This window comes from Salvelinus sp. IW2-2015, unplaced genomic scaffold (assembly GCF_002910315.2).
Source record: "Salvelinus sp. IW2-2015 unplaced genomic scaffold, ASM291031v2 Un_scaffold495, whole genome shotgun sequence".
In the NCBI taxonomy this organism is placed as follows: domain Eukaryota; kingdom Metazoa; phylum Chordata; class Actinopteri; order Salmoniformes; family Salmonidae; genus Salvelinus; species Salvelinus sp. IW2-2015.
In genome coordinates, this window is record NW_019942562.1 from 868,680 (window position 1) to 889,298 (window position 20,619).

The 20,619-nt window shown below is 48.7% G+C and overlaps 1 protein-coding gene across 1 annotated transcript in view; it reads right to left on the reverse strand.

Moving 5' to 3' along the window:
- The window catches only part of LOC112068390 (neurabin-1-like), a 23,746-nt gene that overhangs the window by 1,478 nt on the left and 1,649 nt on the right, over nt 1-20,619 (reverse strand). Inside the window, exons 2-6 of the mRNA XM_024135528.2 lie at nt 15,500-15,588; nt 12,220-12,364; nt 11,772-11,892; nt 1,923-1,971; nt 1,684-1,728 (exon numbers count right to left, since the gene is read on the reverse strand). Of these exons, the coding sequence (XP_023991296.2) occupies nt 1,684-1,728; nt 1,923-1,971; nt 11,772-11,892; nt 12,220-12,364; nt 15,500-15,588 (449 nt within the window). The remainder of the gene's footprint in view (nt 1-1,683; nt 1,729-1,922; nt 1,972-11,771; nt 11,893-12,219; nt 12,365-15,499; nt 15,589-20,619) is intronic.

The following is a 20,619-nucleotide window of genomic DNA, read 5'->3' on the forward strand; positions in this document are numbered from 1 at the left end:
TGTGTAGTGTGTGTGTGGTGGGCTGTAGTGTGGGGTGTGTGTCGGTGGTGTGGTGGTGTGTGTTATGTTTCTCTGCGCTGGCCGTGCATAGTGTGTGTGTGAACGCTCATGTCCTGGCAGTATGGTTTGTGTGTGCGTGTTTCCCTGTGAGACCTCAGTAGTTCTCTCTGCCCCCAGTGATAACAATAATAAACGCTGTCTGGCAGACCTACCTACCTACCTACCTACCTACCTACCTACCTACCTACCTACCTACCTACCTACCTACCTACCTACCTACCTACCTACCTACCATCTTCATCTCTGAAGTTTACAGCTGGCCAGACCTACCCCCTCCCTCCCTCCCTCCCTCCCTCCCTCCCTCCCTACCTACCTTAGTCAACAAGCCGTGTGGAGGCTTGGGAAAACATGGTGTCAGCTATAGCCGACATTTGACGTCAGCACAAACATAACCCTCCTTTTGATCTGAGGATTGTGATTTAAGTCTGTCTGATTCTCTAGCCTGTGGCCAGATTGGATCGACTGAGCTGGGTAACTAGTTGCACCTACAGTACCTCTCTGGTCCTTTTTTAGGTGAAAAGCTTGATTCACAATATCTATGACTAATTCATTGGTTTGCTGCCTTGATGTTTGTGAGAAGAGAGAGATAATGCAACAAAAAACAAACAATATGCACCACAATAGCCYACAGGTATAATATAATAATATGCACACTTCAGTGAGCACTGTCACCTCAACATTTACCTCACCTTAGGGTTATGTATCGGGGATGAAAGACTAGGTACTATGAACGACATTGGATAGTGTACACTGAGTGTACAAAACATTAGGAACACCTTCCTAATATTGAGTTGCACCCCCTTTTGCCCTCAGAACAGTCTCAATTCGCCAGGGCATGGACTCTACAAGGTGCTGAAAGCTTTCCAMAGAGATGCTGGCTCATGATGACTCCAACGCTTCCTCAAGTTGGCTAGATGTCCTTTGGGTGGGGGACCATTCTTGATACTGTACACACCGGCAACTGTTGAGTGTGAAAAACCCAGCAGCGTTGCAGTTCTTGACACACTCAAACTGGTGCCCCTGGCACCTACTACCATACCCGTTCAAAGGCACTTCTTTAATTTAACCCRTCTCCTCCCCTTCATCTATACTGATTGAAGTGGATTTAACARGTGATATCAATAAGGAATCATATCTTTCACCTGGATTCACCTGGTCAGTCTATGTCTTGGAAAGAGCAGGTGTTCATAATGTTTTGTACACTCAGTGTATTGAAGTGATTTCCCCATTGCTATAGTTTGATTAATAACATCAGTGGCTAGAGAATATCTAATTAATGAATTACTATGGACAAATCAAACATAATCAGTCCCAAAGTGAGCGCCAGATAATGTGATTAAAAGAGAAATGCCGTAATGCAAAAACCCAACCTTTGAAATTATAATATCTAAATACATGAGTTACGATGATTCACACCCTTGATGGAATTATAAATGACTGGTCTAAATATGAATCTAATCCAATACACCTTCTATATTTGTGCAAATTACTGAAATGAACTTCAATAACAAGTGCATTAAGAAAATGCTAATCAGAGCGCTTCATACCCTGCTATGTACAGTAGTTGTTTTGTATTCTGTTTGATTGGGTATGATTGGAGCAAAAACAATACAAATACAATACCAAGTAATACGAATAGGAGAAGAAGTGTGGCCATGTAAGAGATTTCTGTTAAACAGAAAGGCATCAGAACCAGACAGAGGTTAAATTAATGCAACGAAAAACAAACAATATGCACCACAATAGCCTACAGGTATAATATAATAATACGCACACTTCAGTGAGCACTGTCAATATGTATTATCATGGAGATGCTCTGTTACTGTTTACTGTGTACATTGGGGTTCTCTTCACATACATACCTTGGCCTTGAGTTTCTCTGGGCTATTCTCAGCAGATGGTTCTGTAGAACTGAGGAGAAGAGGCATGAGTTGGTAGACAGAGAAACAGATTGTTATGTTGGTAGAAAACAACTATAGACATAAGAACAGATTTACTGAACATTCACACCAGTGAAACGCTTCTCCAGAGAAAAGAACACATCAAAGGAGAAGAACAAAAGGTCAAAGGTCAAAGGAGAAACCAGACAGGTTCCTGCAGTATCTTTGTATTTTTCCTCCTCTCTGAGGATAACAGGGCTGGACGCGTTGTGAACTGACCCAGGCAGTATTGGAGGTGAGGTGGACGCTAAACGGATTGGACACATTGACCTCTCTCTGATCCACGGCTGAGTCACACAGAAATGCATCTACTAAACACAAAACCTGAATTAACTGTGTGTTGGTGTGTGTGTGTGTGTGTGTGTGTGTGGTGTGTGTGTGTGTGTGTGTGTGTGTGTGTGTGTGTGTGTTTGTTGTGTGTGTGTGGTTTGGTCACAGCGCTCTTCTTTCATCCCACAGCACCAGCGGTAAAGCAAGCAGCAAGCATGAGATGTGCTTATGGATAGTCCCACAGACAGACCCCTGCCTGATCAAGAGTGGTGTTTAGAGGTGGTGGAGGGGTGGGGGTGAGTTAGGGGGTTGAAGGGGTTAATGGAGGAAAGGTCGTTTTGGTTGCATGGAGGGGTGGGTTTGGTAGATGGAGGTGTGGGTTTGGTGGGATGGAGGGGTGGGTTTGGTCTGATGGAGGGGTGGGTTTGGTGGGATGGATGGGTGGGATTGGTGGGTTGGTGGATGGAGGGGTGGGTTTGGGATGGATGGGTGGGATTGGGTGGGGTTGGGTGGGATGGAGGGGTGGGTTTGGTGGATGGAGGGGTGGGTTGGTGGCGATGGAGGGGGTGTGGTGGTGGATGAGGGGTGGGTTTGGTGGGCCTGGAGGGGGTTGGGTTTGGTGGGATGGATGGGGTGGGGTTTGGTGGGACTGGACGGGGTGGTGTTGGAGGTGGGGGATGGAAGGGGTGGGTTTGGTGGGAATGGAGGGGTGGGTTTGGTGGAATGGAGGGGTGGGTTGGTGGGTATGGAGGGGTGGGTTTGGTGGGAGGAGGGGTGGGTTGTGGATGGAGGGTGGGTTTGGTGGGATGGAGGATGGGTTGGTGGGATGGAGGGGTGGGTTTGTGGTGGATGGAGGGTGGGTTTGGTGGGATGGGAGCGGGTGGGTGTGGTGGGATGGAGGGGTGGGTTGGTGGGCATGGAGGGGTGGGTTTGGTGGGGATGGAGGGGATGGGTTTGGTGGGATGGAAGGGGTGGGTTTGGTGGGATGGAGGGGTGGGTTTCTGGTGGATGGGTGTGGCAGTTACCCGTTGTGTGTGTGTAGCGTAGTTCCCAGCTGTGTGCTTCATTCAAACCACAGCAACTGCTTCCAGCCAACCCGAGTCAGCCTCACCGGCAATCATACGACAGTCACGCACTGCTGTCCAGCCAACCAGAGTCAGCCTCACGCAATCATACAGCACAGGTCCACAGGCAGCTGCCTTGTCAGCCAACAGAGTCAGGCTCAGCTCAGTCTCATACAGACCCAGTCTCCAGAGTCTGATCCACCAGTGGGGGATTTAATACGATAGACGACCAACTTACAAAACACACCACACACACACCACACAACACTACACACAGCACACACACACACACCACACACACACACACACCAGTTGTCACAACACACACACACAACACAACACACACACACCACACAACACACGACACACACACCCACACACACACACCGTCTGCCCACAGCTGGAAAAACATTGTAGAGGTAAGTCTCAGTAAGGATGCTCAGACAGTCTAAGTATAACAGTATCTAACAGCCACAGCAGTCAACGAAGCGGTCAGTAACCTTTGGGCCGAATCCTGTGCACGAGCCTTTCACCGTGTGCTGCCACTTTAATGAGCGCATTCAGCAGTAATCAATATAGCTCTTCTGGCTCTCTGTGGGATAGAAGCTCTGGGTTGGCGGGGCCAGTTCACAGTGTGTGCAAACTACTGCAGAAGTCCATCAGTAATTTTCAGCGTGCTTAGTTTTTGAAAGTGTTGGAGTCAATCGGCCGGTGTATCTTTTGGGGCCGCTCCTATCCATTGCATTGCAGGAGTGGTACGCAACATGTGTTGTGAAGCTTTGACAAACAAACAAACATCAGGTTATTGACAGAACAGTCCAGTGCCAACTGAAAAGCCTGGAAGTTGTCATGTTTTGTCTTTGATCATCATGTCTTGTCCCTGTGCTTCCCTCTGCTGGTCTTATTAGGTTCTTATCCTCTTTCTCTCTCTCTCTCCTCCTCCTCCCTCTCTCCCTCTCCCGCCTTCTCTCTCTTATCGTTCCGTTCCTGCTCCCAGCTGTTTCTCTCATTCTCCTAACGACCTATTTACTCTTTCACACCTGTCCCTGTATTTTGTCCCTCTGATTAGAGTCCCTATTTCCTCTCTGTTTTCGCTTCTGTCCTTGTCGGATTCTTGTTTAGATGTTTGCTGTCCTGTGTCCTTGTTCCGCCATGTCGTGTTTTGCCTTCTTCAGATGCTGCGTGTGAGCAGGTGTCTATGTCAGCTACGGCCTGTGCACTTCCTGAAGCGACCTGGGTCTGTGGTCGCGTCTCCAGTCGTTCCTCTCTACTGACGAGAGGATTTCCAGTTTCCTGTTTTGGATTTACCTTTGATATATCCAGGAGAATCATTGTTTGTTTTGATACTGGAATAAAGACTCTGTTTTCTATTACGTCGCTTTTGGGTCCTCATTCACCAGCTAACAGAAGAATCCGACCCAAGATGGAACCCAGCTGACTATGGATTCTCTCAACACTGCCCGTCGGTTCCAGGGAGGCAATGCTTCGGCATGACACGAGCAGGAATTGTTTGCTGCTCGTCATGACGTTGAACCCTGGCCGTCAGGTCTCCCTATCTCTCTGGACAGTTTTTTCTGAGTCTTGCGTCCCGTGCCCCGAGCTACTTCCTGGTCTTACCCGAGTCTCCCGGAACCTAGGGTAATACCACCATGTTTACTTGTGCGCTGGGCAGCCCTACTGATGTCGCTCCTGTTCTCACCGCAGTGGTGATATTGTGTTCTCTCTCTCTCCAGCCCCACACGTATCTCAAGAGAGAAGCTCGGATCGGCTTACTCTCATCCTATCCTTACCGGTCGGGCCTCGGGAGTGGGGCCACAGCTAATCTGGGAGGCAAGGCCTGATGTTTCTAACGTTTATCAAGAAACTTTAAAGAGGAGAATGAATCGGGGTTTTTGGATCGTTCAAGCTTTTTTGGGAAGGAGGCTTTCAGGGCCCTGGCCTTCCATCTAGTGTCAAGGTGATCGATCCAATATACGGATTACTCTATATGAGTTTTCGCCTCTGCTGCAGGTCCAGTGACTTGGAACGAGCCGGCGTGGCCGCTCGTTTTCTGGAGGGACCCACGCTGAGTTAAGATGAGAATTCTCCTCCCGGGAAGGTCCTTCCAGCCGTGGGACTCTTTTGATTTGCACTCGCCATCCGCATAGGAACGACGGTGAGATCTTCGTCACCGGCACTCGTGGAAGAGACCCGCGTTAACGGTGTTTCCCTCTCCCGCATCTCAAACCGATCTCCTCCCATATTCCGGCCTCAGAGACGAGCCCAATCACGCTTGGGAGGTATTCGCTACTCGACTAAGGAGAGGAACGGAAAATCACCCAACCGCCTTTGCCTCTATTGCGGTTCTGCTGGACAGTTTGTCATGTGCATGTCCAGTAAAGCCAGAGCTCATGCATAAAGCGGAGGGCTACTGGTAGCGCGTACTACTCAAGTTCTCCCACCAGATCCTGTACTATCCCTTGGTCGGTCCATCTACGCTGGACCGGTTTTTCGGCCTCTCCTGCAGTGCCTTGATAGACTCTTGGGGCTGAGGGTTGTTTATGGACGAAGCATGGGCCTCGGAAACATGACATTCCTCTCAGACAGTGTAGGGAAGCCCCACGCCCATGTTCCGCCCTTAGATGGGTAGTCTTCTCCCAGTAATCAGATGTGAGACACTCCTTAACCCTCACAGTCGATCTGGTAACCCAGTGAGACCATTTCCTTTTGATTTTTCGTTCACCTTTTAACCTGTTGTTTTGGGTTCATCCCCGGCTGTATGCTCATATCCTTCTATTAATTGGTCTACGTAATTCTATCGCTATCCTGGAACGTTTCTTGTCTCGTGAAAGTGTTTAATGTCTGCTATCCTCCTGTGTCTTTGTCCCCTCTAACTCAGGCGAGACCTGGTGATTTTGAAGGACAGTGCCGGAGGAATACTAATGATCTCGGCACCGGTCTTGCAGTCGGTCCAGAGCAGCTCCCTTCCCTCCCACGCGGTCGTATGATGTGTTGATTGATCTCCTCCGGGAACCACTCCCCCTCGGGGTAGACTACTTACTCTCTGTCGGCTTCCTCGTAAGTTAAGGCTTCTCGAGGATATTATCCTGTCTTTCTCTCGAACGCCCGGTACCCAGTGGTGCTTCTTCCTCTCTCCGCCGGAGCGGGGTTTTTTCTTTGTTAAGAAGAATAGACGGTACTCTGCTGCCCTGCGTGGATTATCGAGGGCTGAATGAACTAAACGGTTAAGAATCGTTATCCGCTTCCGCCTTATGTCGTCAGCCTTCGAGATTTTGCAGGGAGCCAGGTTCTTTACTAAGTTGGACCTTCGTAACGCTTACCATCTCGTAGCAATCAGAGAGGGGGACGAGTGGAAAACGGCGTTTAACACTCCGTTAGGGCATTTTGAATACCGGGTTCTGCCGTTCGGTTCTCGCTAATGCTGCCAGCTGTCTTTCAGGCATTAGTTAATGATGTACTGAGAGACATGCTGAACATTTTTGTTTTCGTTTACCTTGACGATATCTCCTGATTTTTTCACCGTCCCTCGAGATTCATGTTCAGCACGTTCGACGTGTACTCCAGCTGCCTTTTTAGAGAATTGTCTCTACGTGAAGGCTGAGAAGTGCGCCTTTCATGTCTCCTCTGTCACATTTCTCGGTTCTGTTATTTCCGCTGAAGGCATTCCAGATGGATCCCGCTAAGGTCCAGGCTGTCAGCGATTGCCCGTTCCTAAGTCACGTGTCGAGTTTGCAGCGCTTTCTCGTTTCGCTAATTTCTATCGGCGTTTCATTCGTAATTTCGGTCAAGTGGCTGCCCCTCTCACAGCTCTGACTTCTGTCAAGACTTGCTTTAAGTGGTCCGGTTCGCCCAGGAAGCTTTTGATCTCCTCAAGAAGCGTTTTTACATCCGCCCCTATCCTTGTTACTCCTGACGTCACTAAAACAATTCATTGTCGAGGTTGACGCTTCAGAGGTGGGCGTGGGAGCCATTCTGTCTCAGCGCTTCCATTCTGACGATAAGGTCCATCCTTGCGCTTACTTTTCTCATCGCCTGTCGCCATCGAAACGCACTTGATGTGGGTAACCGCGAACTGCTCGCCATCCGCTTAGCCTAGGCGAATGGCGACAGTGGTTGGAGGGGGCGACCGTCCCTTTTGTCGTTTGGACTGACCATCAAGAACTTGGTACATCCGTCTCTGCCAAACGACTTAATGCACGTCAAGCTCGTTGGGCGTTGTTTTTCGCTCGTTTCGAGTTCGTGATTTCCTATCGTCCGGGAAATAAGAACACCAAGCCTGATGCCTTATCCCGCTCTCTGTAGTTCTTCTGTGGCTTCTACCGACCCCCGAGGGGATTCTCCTGAAGGGCGTGTTGTCGGGTTGACTGTCTGGGGAATTGAGAGACAGGTAAAGCAGCACTCACTCACACTGCGGTCGCCGCGCGCTTTGTCCTAGTAACCTTCTGTTCGTTCCTGTCTCTACTCGTCTGGCTGTTCTTCAGTGGGCTCACTCTGCAAGTTAGCTGGCCACCCGGCGTTCGGGGTACGCTTGCTTCTATTCGCCAGCGGTTTTGGTGGCCTACTCAGGAGCGGGACACGCGCCGTTTCGTGGCTGCTTGTTCGGACTGCGCGCAGACTAAGTCAGATAACTCTCCTCCTGCCGGTCGTCTCAGACCGCTTCCCATTCCTTCTCGACCATGGTCTCACATCGCTTAGACTTTATTACCGGTCTGCCTTCGTCTGCGGGGAAGACTGTGATTCTTACGGTTATCGATAGGTTCTCTAAGGCGGCCACATTTCATTCCCCTCGCTAAGCTTCCTTCCGCTAAGGAGACGGCAACAAATCATACATTGAGAATGTTGTGTCAGCCCAATCATGCGCGCCCTCCCGTCTAGGAGGGCAGCCCAGAGTTTTCAGACAGAGGTCCGAAATTCCAACGGTCACAGTTTTGGAGGGAAGGTTTCTGGAGAACGGAAGTCGACTCCTGAATCTAGAAATCGGAACTAGAACTCCCTCCAATAACTCCGTCTAGTCGGCGTTGCACGGTGGAAGACTTATCCGGGCGGGACCTCTGTCTAAACGGCTGTTCTCACAATCCGCGCGCAGTCTACATGATGTTCGTGTCAAACACATTTCCGACATGACTGGAGAATTAGGTGCCTTGATTACGTTCAGTAGGCCGGAGAAGCTTAAGCGAGGGAATGAAATTGTGCCGCCTTAGAGAACCTATCGGATATCAGACATTGGCGTAAGATACTCGACCAAGTTATCTTCACCCCGCAGAAGACACGGGCTATAGATCCCGACGGTTTACAGAATTAGTCGAAACACAGGGCGATGTGAGACCATGGGTCGGAAGGAAATGCGCGAAGCGGTCTGAGACGACCGCAGTGCAGGCGACGTTCCTGCCGGTCTTGGTGAGATGCTGCGCAACGCACGAGCTCTCCCCATGGGCTGAGACATACTGCCAACGCCAAGACTCGCTTCCCCTACTCGGTAAAACGGCGCGTTCCGCTCCATCTGAGCTACCAGCCTACCCAAAGGCGCTCAGGTCTCCGTTTTCAGGAGGCCTAGGGGATAAATTCTTGAGGGTACACAAGGCCTCAAGCCGTACCCCGGGAACGCGGGCGTTGCTGGTTCTCGTCCCAAGCTTCCGCCGAGTTTTCCAGCGAATATCACCCGTCCGCTCAGGTCTTTTGTCGCAACGTTGTGACGCACCTGGTAGGTAAGGGTCACGGATCGGGCAACGTGGTGGTTGCCGGTACAAAGGGCGGCCGACTGTGAGCGAGCCGCCCAACTGGGGAGAACGTAGAGATTAAGACGTCACTAGAGGATATTAGCCAGACGTATGTTGCGGGAGTCAGAAGCGAAGGGATAATAGCGAGTAGAAAGGCAAAGATTCGCACTGCTGATACTTCTAGGACCATAGCCCCGCCGGGTTACGGAACCCAGCTCTCTGGCGACGTGATAGTTAAGACTCCGGCGGTTCGAGATGTGGTGGCTTTGCTTTTCCCGTTCGTTTTGTGTCTCTTCAGGTTCTGCCCCTCAAAAAATCCTGTTTTGCCGCTGTGCGATCTAGACAGGGCCTTCCTTCCCACGCAGCGCACACGTACTTCGGTCGCAGTCCACAACACGCCCTTCAGCGTGGGGTCATCCATGTCTCTTGTGGTCAAAGATCCCCTCCTTTTCCCTCTGGGCGCGTCCGGGTACGAAGGAGACCACCAAGAAGAAGTTCTGTACTATCCCATCCGCGCCCACAGCACCCCGCGTCCTTGTGTTCGAGGGGCGCTCACGTTGAAGGGGCCTTATTACAAGAGGTACGGAAGATTCCATGGCACTCTAGTGTTTGCGTTTTCTCTTTAGTGTTCCCGACGGATAGGAAATGCGACGAACACTCGAAAAACCGAAGCGAAAAGATATGGCTACACCCAGTAACGTTCACGTCGAGAGGCATTGGGAAGGGTTAGCGCTTGTACCGCCCTGAGGAGATGGACGATTGTGGTATCCAATCTCACGGGTGACGGGTGCTGGGACCGTTGGGTCGTTGATCTGATAGATGTTCGGGCATTGACGGTGGTTAGAGAACCTCGCCAGGCCCGTTCCTCCTACTTGAGGGGTGCGTCCATGGCAGGCGCTCGGTGAAGTGGGGGGGTACTGTCAATGTTTTGTGGTCTTTTGATCATACAGTTCGCCACTTGTCAACACCGGTACCAGGCTGCTAGGGATGCCCCTTGGTGCTTGGTCTTCAATGGCTTCCTTCCTGCCCCTATCCCCTCTTTTCTTCCTCTCTCATACTCACCTATCTGCTCCTCGCCTCTCGCTCCATTCCCTCCCGTCCCCGCTCTCATCTCTCTATCGTATCCGTTCCTGCTCGCAGCTGTTTCTCACCTTCTCCTAACGACCTCATTTACTCTTTCAACAACCTGTTCCACTAATTTTGCCCTCTGATTAGAGTCCCTATTTCCTCCCTCTGTTTTCCCGCTTCCTGTCCTTGTGGATTCTTGTTTGATGTTGACTGTTCCTGTGTCCTTGTTCCGCCACTGTCGTGTTTTTGCCATTCCTTCAGATGCTGTCGTGTGAAGCAGGTGTCTATGTCAAGCTACGGCCTGTGCCCTCCTGAAAGCGACCTGCAGTCCTGTGGCGCGTTCTCCAGTACGTTCCCTCTCTACTGACGAGAGGATTTTTCAGTTTGCCTGTTTTGGATTTACCTTTGATCTATCCAGGAGATATCATTGTTGTTTGATACTGGAATAAGAACTTGTTTCTCTTACGTCGCTTTTAGGGTCCTCATTCCACCAGCAATAACAGACGTCAACAGCTAAGACCCCTTTCTCTCTCTTACTCTCATTTTCCTTTCAGTGCTTTACACTGTAGCAGACTTTCTGTTTTTTTCAATGACCTCCCTTTAATGTTCAGTGTCGCTGGACTATTATTTTCCTGCCAGGCATATTTGGGTTGACATTTTAGTAAAAGGGAGGTTGCGTGCAAGTTTATTGTTGTTTGAAGTGTATTGATTTGGTGTGGTACTATTGACATTTGGCCAAGAAGAATTTGGACATTTTAAGGCCTTTGTTTGTCTATGAAAACACCCCAACACACTCATCCATTATTTTTGTATGAGGTATTATTTGGTTGGGTTACCCCTGTGCTGTGACGTGTGTTATACATGGTCTCAGTCTCCAGTCTCTATGCTCCAATAGTCTATGTGCCAGGGGGCTAGAGTCAGTCTGTTATATCTGGTGTAATTCTCCTGTCCTATCTGGTGTCCTGTGTGTCCTCTTAATGCTCGGCTATGAAAAGCCACCTGTCATTTACTCCAAAGGTACTGCACCATCTACAACCACTGTGATTATTATTATTTGACCCTGCTGGTCATCTATGAAYGTTTGACCATCTTAAAGAACAATCTGGCCTTAAATGGCCATGTACTCTTATAATCTCCACCCGGCACAGCCAGAAGAGGACTGGCCACCCCTCAGAGCCTGGTTACTCTCTAGATTTCTTCCTAGGTTCCTGCCTTTCTAGGGAGTTTTTCCTAGCCACYGTGCTTCTACATCTGCATTGCTTGCTGTTTGGGGTTTTATGCTGGGTTTCTGTACAGCACTTTGTGGCATCTGCTGATGTAAAAAGGGCTTTATAAATACATTTGATAGATATGGTGTGCCTTATCCTTTCGCTCCACTGGCTATCTGGCCAAACGGCTACACTATGGGCAGTCTCTTCTGCTGATGTGTGTCTGGTAGGGGTCTCTATATATCCTACTCTTTTCCTTTCGGCAGGGTTAATCATTTTCTTTACCCTCTCTACCAATATCACTACAACCTCTAGACACTCATCTGGGGTCAGTTTAGCATTTCCCCCTTTTAAGGTTAGGATGGGAGGGGAAGCTAGATCTGTACCTAGGGGAAACTTCCCCCTGGAGTCAGAGGAACACAGCGGCAGGGAGGTGGTTAGTACCTGTTTCCAGGTGAGCTTCTGGGGTCCTTCCCTTTGCTTTGTGTCAGTGGGTCCAGACCTCTCCTGATGGTCTTCTCCTCCAGGCTGAGAGAGGGGCTGGACACCACAGGAGACTGAGACCCTGCACACATAATCAGGGGTTCAGCAAATATATGCAAACATACAGCAAAGATAGTGATAACCTACATTGGAATCAAGCATGTGACTAAGACTTTCTTGTAAATCATAATTGAAGACAATGGGAGATCTGAGCGATAATTCGGGTTCCACACTCATATTCTTGAGATGCTAGCCTTAAACATGTGTGTACCAGTTCACTTAAAAAACACAAGTAAAATAGTTTAGGGTAAGTAAGCTTTGTCCAAGCCAGAACGGACCATAGGGAAGGAGGCTCCTGTATCTATAGTGATGAACGATTAAATATTTTATGATGTGGTTCTACACTGACCGTCGTTGTCTGCAGCCTGGTGGAGGAGGGTATGTGTGGGGGAGTCCTCAGCACTGCCAGGGGCCCTGGAGGGTCTGAACTCATCCACAGTACTGGAGGCTGCACTCCGGATGGACGAATGAGTACTGCCAGGGCCCTCTGATGCCTGGAGAGACGGGGAAGTGAGAAGGGGGGACAGAGTGAGGATGGATCAATAGAGAAGGAGAAAGATGTAAGTAGGTATAGAAAGAGAGACAGAGATGAACACAGAGATAGAGACATTTACTTTAACAATGCTATCAGAAAAAGAGAGACACTGAGACAGTTCACCCTAAGGCACCTGACATCTACCTAACTCAGTAAATTAAACATGTCCTCTCTCCCTCTCTCTCTCTCTCCCTCTCTCTCTCTATGTACCATTATCCGGAGGTCGTTATCTTACCGTAGTAAAGATTACACACCAATTGCATGATTTCCTCCAGTATAGTGGCCGGTGACTGTCTGTCTCCAGTATAGTGGCCGGTGACTGTCTGTCTCCAGTATAGTGGCCGGTGACTGTCTGCCTCCAGTATAGTGGCCGGTGACTGGCTGTCTCCAGTATAAGTGGCAGGGTGAACTGGGGTACTTGGTCTCCAAGTATGATGTCGGGGCGGTGATCTGGTGTGTCATCCAGGTAAGAGTGGCCGGGACAGGTCCTGTCTCTCTAGTAAGTGGGCAGGTGGACATGTCTGTCTCCAGGTATAGTGGCGGTGACTGTCTGTCTCCAGTATAGATGGAGCCGGTGACTGTCTGTCTCCAAGTATAGTGGCGGTGACTGTCTGTCTCCAGTATAGTGGCGGTAACTGTCTGTCTCCAGTATAGTGGCCGGTGACTGTCTGTCTCCAGTATAGTGGCTGGTGACTGTCTGTCTTCCCAGTATAGTGGCGGTGACTGTCTGTCTCCAAGTATAGTGGCCGGTGACTGCTGTCTCCAGTATAGTGGCAGGTGACTGTCTGTCTCCAGTATAGTGGCAGGTGACTGTCTGTCTCCAGTATAGTGGCCGGTGACTGTCTGTCCTCCAGTAGTAGGCCGGTGTACCTGTCTGTCTCCAGTATAGTGGCGGTGACTGTCTGTCTCCAGGTATAGTGGCCGGTGACTGTCTGTCTCCAGTAGTAGCCGGTGACTGTCTGTCTTCCAGTATAGTGGCCGGGTGACTGTCTGTCTCAGTAGTAGGCCGGTGACTGTTCTGTCTCCAGTATAGTGGCCGTGACTGTCTGTCTCCAGTATAGTGGCCGGTGACTGTCTGTCTCCAGTATAGTGGCCGACTGTTCTGTCTCCCAGTATAGTGGCAGGTGACTCTGTCTCCAGTATAGTGTGCAGGTGGACTGTCTGTCCCTGCAGTATAGTGCCGGGGTGACGTCTGTCGTCCTCTAGTAGTGGGACTGCGGTGACGGTGTGCTGTCTCCATGTATAGTGGGGTGGACCGTGACGGTGTGTGATGTCCCTCCAGTGAGGTGTGCGCGAGTGTACTGGTCTGGTCTCCGTAGTAGTGACTGTCTGGTCTGTGTGTGACTGTGGACTGATGTCTGAGTCTTCAGTATGATGACCGTGGATCGTTGTCTCCTAGTATGATGTCTGTCTCGTAGTCGGCGCGGTGTCAGTCTGTCAGTATAGTGGCCGGTGACTGCTGTCTCCAGTAGTAGCCGGTGACTGCGTCTCAGTAGATGCGTGCTCTAGTGAGTAGTGGTCGTGGCCGGATCGTGTCTGTCTCAGTAGTGAGGCCGTGAGGCTGTACTGTCCAGAGCTTATGTTGTGTCCGTCGAGTGCTGTCTGCTCTCAGTTATAGTGTGGCCGGTGACTGTCTGTCTCCAGTATAGTGGCCGGTGACTGTCTGTCTCCAGTATAGTGGCGTGACTGTCTGTCTCCAGTATAGTGCAGGTGACTGTTGTCTCCAGTATGTGGCAGGTGACTGTCTGTCTCCAGTATAGTGGCCGGTGACTGTCCTGTCTCCAGTATACCGGTGACTGCCTGCTCCAGTATAGTGGCCGGTGACTGTCTGTCTCCAGTATAGTGGCCGGTGACTGTCTGTCTCCAGTATAGTGGCCGGTGATGTCTGTCTCCAGTATAGTGGCCGTGACTGTCTGTCTCCAGTATAGTGGGCAGGGGACTGTCTGTCTCCAGTATAGTGGCCGGTGACTGTCCTGTCTCCAGTATAGTGGCCGGTGAACACTGTCTGTCTCAATATAGTGAGCTGCCGTGACTGTCTGTCTCCAGTATAGTGGCCTGGACTGTCTGTCTCCAGTATAGTGGCGGTGACTGTCTGTCTCCAGTATAGTGGGCGGTGACTGTCTGTTCCTAGTATAGTGGGCGTGACTGTCTGTCTCCAAGTATAGTGGCGGTGACTGTCTGTCTCCAGTATAGTGGCGGTGACTGTCTTTTCTGCCATATAGTGGGCCGGTGACTGTCTGTCTCCAGTATTAGTACTTCTGGTCTCAGTATAGTGGCGGTGACTGTCTGTCTCCAGTATAGTGGCCGGTGACTGTCCTGTCTCCAGTATAGTGGCCGGTGACTGTCTGTCTCCAGTATAGTGGCGTGACTGTCTTCTCCAGTATAGTGGCCGTGACTGTCTGTCTCAGTATAGTGGCCGGTGACTGTCTGTCTCCAGTATAGTGGGCCGGTGACTGTCTGTCTCCCTCCTGTCCCCCCCCCCCCCCCCCCCCCCCCCCCCCCCCCCCCCCCCCCCCCCCCCCAAGTATAGTGGTAGGGTAAAACCACCTGGTCCTGTCTCCCTGGATTTTTAAGCCTATATATTCCTGGGTCACGTCCCAAAAAGCACCCTATTCCCTATACAGTACACTACTAGTGCTCTATAAAGGGAATAGGGTGGAATTTGGGACAAAGCCCTGTTCATTATTTTTGCTCAGTAAGGGACAGATCTTATAAATGGGAAAGAGTGTTCTCCAAAAGAGACTTTACCAGCAATTATCTCAGTAAGGAGGGGGAATAGGCTTTGCCACCACTCAGGATTAGATTGATGTGTCGCAGGGCACTGACTTGTAGCCAGCAATTAATACATTACATAAAGGCTTTTTTATAAGGTCAGAGGACGGACATGGCTAACCACACAAACACTGTCAGTGTAATTAACTTTAAATAAAACATATACGTACATGTGAAAACAGTTCAATTCATTTTCAATGAGTAATGTTGATACAACATCTGGTGGTGATTATAGCAGATATTATTAATGTTATCATTGTTGTGGATATTAAAAGGCTGAACAGAGGTGTTTGTGTGTGTGTTTGTGTGTGTCCATACTAACCTCTCCCTCTGTAGAGCTGATGCTGTCCCATAGTAGTCCTCTGGAGAGTCTCTGTCTGCTACCAGCGTGGGGAAGCGCCCCACTCATCTCTGGAACAACACACACAACACAACCATCCTTAGTTACATGTGTTCAACAGTCATAAAGGTCTAGCCTGATCCCAGGTATGTTTGACATGACAAGGAGTTGACATGATAGCACAAACAGATCTGGGACCAGGCTAATAAAGGTCCACTTGGATGATATACATTTTAATGTAATTCTAAAGCAAGTCTGTGATAAAAGAGAGACAGTTTGTCATCAGATCCTATTGAAATGTAGATCTACAGAAGGTATAGCTACACACAAATACACACAACGCCACAGAAGAAGCTGTTGTCATCATGGCAGAGGTAATCTCTCCCTCCCTCCCTCCCTCTCTCTCCCTCCCTCCCCCCGTCTCTCTTACTGATATTGCTTATTGAACTGTCTCATTCAGTCTCTCCAGATCTGGATCAGTATTCAGAGACTGCCCATTGTCCCCTTATCAAGCCAATTATGGAGATAGCAGATCAAGGGCCACTGTAATCCATTATAACATACTGGGCCTGGGAGAAGAAGCTGGAGGAGCACAGAAGAAAAAAAGGCCAGTAAAAGTCTCCCAAAAGGAACCCTACTCCATTTTTTATTTAACGAAGTCAGCTAAAAMCAAATTCTTATTTACAATGACAGCCTACCCCGGACGATGATGGGCCAGTTGTGCGCTGCCCTATGGGACTCCCAATCACGGCCAGTTGTGATATAACCTGGAATCAAACCTGGGTCTGTAGTGACGCCTCTAGCACTGAGATACAGTGCTTTAGACCGCTGTGATACAGCCTGGGTCTGTAGTGACGCCTCTAGCACTGAGATACAGTGCCTTAGATCGCTGTGATACAGCCTGGGTCTGTAGTGACGCCTCTAGCACTGAGATACAGTGCCTTAGACCGCTGTGATACAGCCTGGGTCTGTAGTGACGCCTCTAGCACTGAGATGCAGTGCTTTAGACCGCTGTGATATAGCCTGGGTCTGTAGTGACGCCTCTAGCACTGAGATACAGTGCTTTAGACCGCTGCGCCACTCAGGAGCCCCTCCACAGTGCACTACTTCTTTTCAGGGCCCATAGAGAATAGAGAATAGGGTGCCATTTGGGACACATCCCAAAACCCAGACGTGTGTTTACGTGTTACGGCCAGAATTTGTTTTGTATTTGTTTACTGTTTGTTTGTTAACTGAAGTGGCATTGGAGTACGAGGTCAAAGTTCAAAGTGCATTCAGAGGTAATGCACAGTGACAAAAAAAAGAGTAAGAGGGATTTGCTAAAAAAGGAGCAACAAGCAAAACAAGCTTTAATCCAAAAACAAATCTCAAGCCTTTGGTACTGTATGTCTTGGAGCTAGTGTTGACAGTATGCAGTAACACAAGCTGCATCCCAAATAACATGGAGTCAGACACAGTCCTGTCTGCCTCTCCATGTCCCTACTAAAGCAATAACAGCACAGTTTGAGGGCATAGGAAATAGGAAACGAGCTGATAGGAGAGCTGTAGGGTGTATCTCAGGGTCTGAGTGACACTAACACATCAACCCCTCCTAAGGATATGTAATTTGTCTCTACAGCCTCCATTGTCATCTATTGAAATACCCTGATAGAGACTTATAGCTAAGGCAGGGACATTGTGATGGGGGGACACGCTGTCCTTGTTACATTGGCAATAACATTTATGGAAATATTGTCCTGAATCTCCCTCACAGTACATACTGTAAACAATGCATCATCTACACAGTGTGTTCATCTCAAATGGCACCTTATTCCCTATATAGTGCACTACTTTTGACCAGGGCCGCGGCCTGATCTTGGTCTATATCTATGTAAATGATATAGATATAGATGTAGAGAGGTAAATAATATAGATATAGATGTAGAGAGGTAAATTATAAATATATATGTTGAGAGATAAATTATATAGACATAGATGTAGAGAGGTAAATTATATAGATATAGAGAGGTCAATTATATAGATATACAGTACCAGTCAAATGTTTGGACTCCTACTGACACCTACTCATTCAAGGGTTTTTCTTTATTTTTACTATTTTCTACATTGTAGAATAATAGTGAAGACATCAAAATGATGAAATAACACATATGGAATCGTAGTAATCAAAAAAAGTGTTAAACAAATCAAAATACATTTTATATTTTAAATTCTTCAAAGTAACCAGCCTTTGCCTTGATGACAGCTTTGCACATGCTTGGCATTCTCTCAAACAGCTTCACCTGGAATGCTTTTCCAACAGTCTTGAAGGAGTTCCCACATATGCTCAGCAATTGTTGGCTGCTTTTCCTTCACTCTGAGGTCCAACTCATCCCAAACCATCTCAATTGGGTTAAGTTCGGGTGATTGTGGAGGCCAGGTCATCTGATGCAGCACTCCATCCCTCTCCTTTTTGGTCAAATAGCCCTTACACAGCCTGGAGGTGTGTTGGGTCATTGACCTGTTGAAAAACAAATGATAGTCCCACTAAGTGCAAACCAGAAGGGATGGCGTATCGTTGCAGAATGCTGTGGTAGCCATGCTGGWTAAGTGTGCYTTGAATTCTAAATAAATCACAGACAGTGTCACCAGCAAAGCACACCCACACAATCACACCTCCTCCTCCATGCTTCATGGTGGGAACCACACCTACTCTGCGTCACACAAACACACGGTGGTTGGAACCAAAAATCTCAAAATTGGACTCATCAGACCAAAGGACAGATTTCCACTGGCTAATGTCCATTACTCGTGTTTCTTGGCCTAAGAAATTTGACCATGAAGGCCTGATTCACGCAGTCTCATCTGAACAGCTGATGTTGGGATGTGCCTGTTACTTGAACTCTGTGAAGCATTTATTTGGGCTGCAATTTCTGAGGCTGGTAACTAATGAACTTATCCTCTGCAGCAGAGGTAACTCTGGGTCTTCCTTTCCTGTAGCGGTCCTCATGAGAGCCAGTTTCATCATAGCGCTTGATGGTTTTTGTGACTGCACTTGAAGAAACTTTCAAATTTCTTGACATTTTCCGGATTGACTGACCATCATATCTTAAAGTAATGATGGACTTTTCTTTCTCTTTGCATATTTGAGTTGTTCTTGCCATAATTGGGACTATCTTCTGTATACCACCCCTACCTTGTCACAACACAACTGATTGGCTCAAACGCAATAAGGAAATCAATTCCACRAATGAACTTTTAACAAGGCACACCTGTTAATTGAAATGTATTCCAGGTGAMTACCTCATGAAGCTGGTTGAGAGAATGCCAACAGTGTGCAGAGCTGTCATCAAGGCAAAGGGTGGCTACTTTGAAGAATCTCAAATATAAAATTACAACTACCCACAAAACACAAGCGCATTTCTGCGCTTATAGCCTGCTACCATGTGGGCATTTCTGCGCTTATAGCCTGCTACCATGTGGGCATTGCTGTGCTTATAGCCTGCTACCATGTGGGCATTGCTGTGCTTATAGCCTGCTACCATGTGGGCATTGCTGCGCTTATATGTTTTCACTATTATTCTACAATGTAGAAAATAGTAAAAATAAAGACAAACCCTTGAATGAGTAGGTGTTCTAAAACTTTTGACTGGTACTGTAKGATGTAGATGTCACGCCCTGACCTTAGAAACGTTGTTTGTGGCACATAGCCCTTAAGCTTCACGGTTGTTTTGTATTGTTTCTTGTTTTTGTCGGCGTCATTTCTAATAAAAGGAATATGTACGCTCACCACGCTGCGCTTTGGTCCACTTCCTTTGACGGCCGTGACAGAACTTCCCACCACCAAAGGACCAAGCAGCGTGGTGAAAGGGACTCCTGGACATGGGAGGATATCCTGGAAGGTAAGGGACCCTGGAGGCAGGCTGGGGAGTATCGCTGTCCAAGGGAGGAACTGGAGGCAGCGAAAGCAGAGCGGCGGCGATATGAGGAGGCAAGTCAGCGAAGCAGGCACGAGAGCCAGCCCCCCCAAAAAATTGGGGGGGGMACACAGGGAGATTGGCGGAGTCAGGTTATAGACCTGAGCCAACACCCCGTGCTTACCGTGGGGAGAGAGTGACTAGTCAGGCACCAGGTTATGCGGCTCTGCGCCGTGTGTCTCCAGTGTGCTCTCATAGCCCGGTGGGCTCTCTGCAAGATCCCCGCAGTTGCCGTGCTAGAGTTGGCATTCAGCCAGGAGGGATTGTGCAGGCTCAGCGCTCCTGGTCGTCGGTGCGTTTCTTCGGCCCGGGTTATCCTGCGCCAGCTCTACGCACGGTAGAGGTGCCCAGTCCGGGGCCCGCAACGAGGGTCCACAGTCCGGGGTCGGCGACGGGGGTCCCCGCACCAGAGGCTCCACCAAAGTGGGGTGAGCCAGAGGTGGAGCGGGGTCTACGTCCCGCACCAGAGCCGCCACCGCGGATAGATGGGGGGGTACTGTCACGCCCTGACCTTTCACGCCCTGAGCTTTTTATGTCTCTATTTTGGGTTTGGTCAGGGTGTGATTTCGGTGGGCATTCTATGTTCTATTTTCTATGTTTTTGTATTTCTTTGTTTTGGCCGGGTATGGTTCTCAATCAGGGACAGCTGTCTATCGTTGTCTCTGATTGGGAACCATACTTAGGTAGCCCTTTTCCCTCCTTTCTGTATGGGAGGTTAACTTTGTTTGTGGCATATAGCCCTTAAGCTTCACGGTTGTTTTGTATTGTTTATTGTTTTTGTCGTTTCTAATAAAGGGAATATGTACACTCACCACGCTGCGCTTTGGTCCAGTTCTTTCGACGGCCGTGACAGYAGAGGTAAATTATATAGATATAGATGTAGAGAGGTAAATTATAGAGATGTAGAGGTAAATGATATACGTAGATGATAGAGGTAAATAACATAGATATACATGTAGAGAGGTAAATATCATAGATATAGATGTAGAGAGGTAAATTACATAGATATAGAGGTAAATTATATTGATATAGAGAGGTAAATAATATAGATGTAGAGAGGTAGAGTACATAGATATAGATGTAGAGGTAAAGTATATAGATATAGATGTAGAGAGGTAAAGTATAGATATATAGACATAGAGAGGTAAA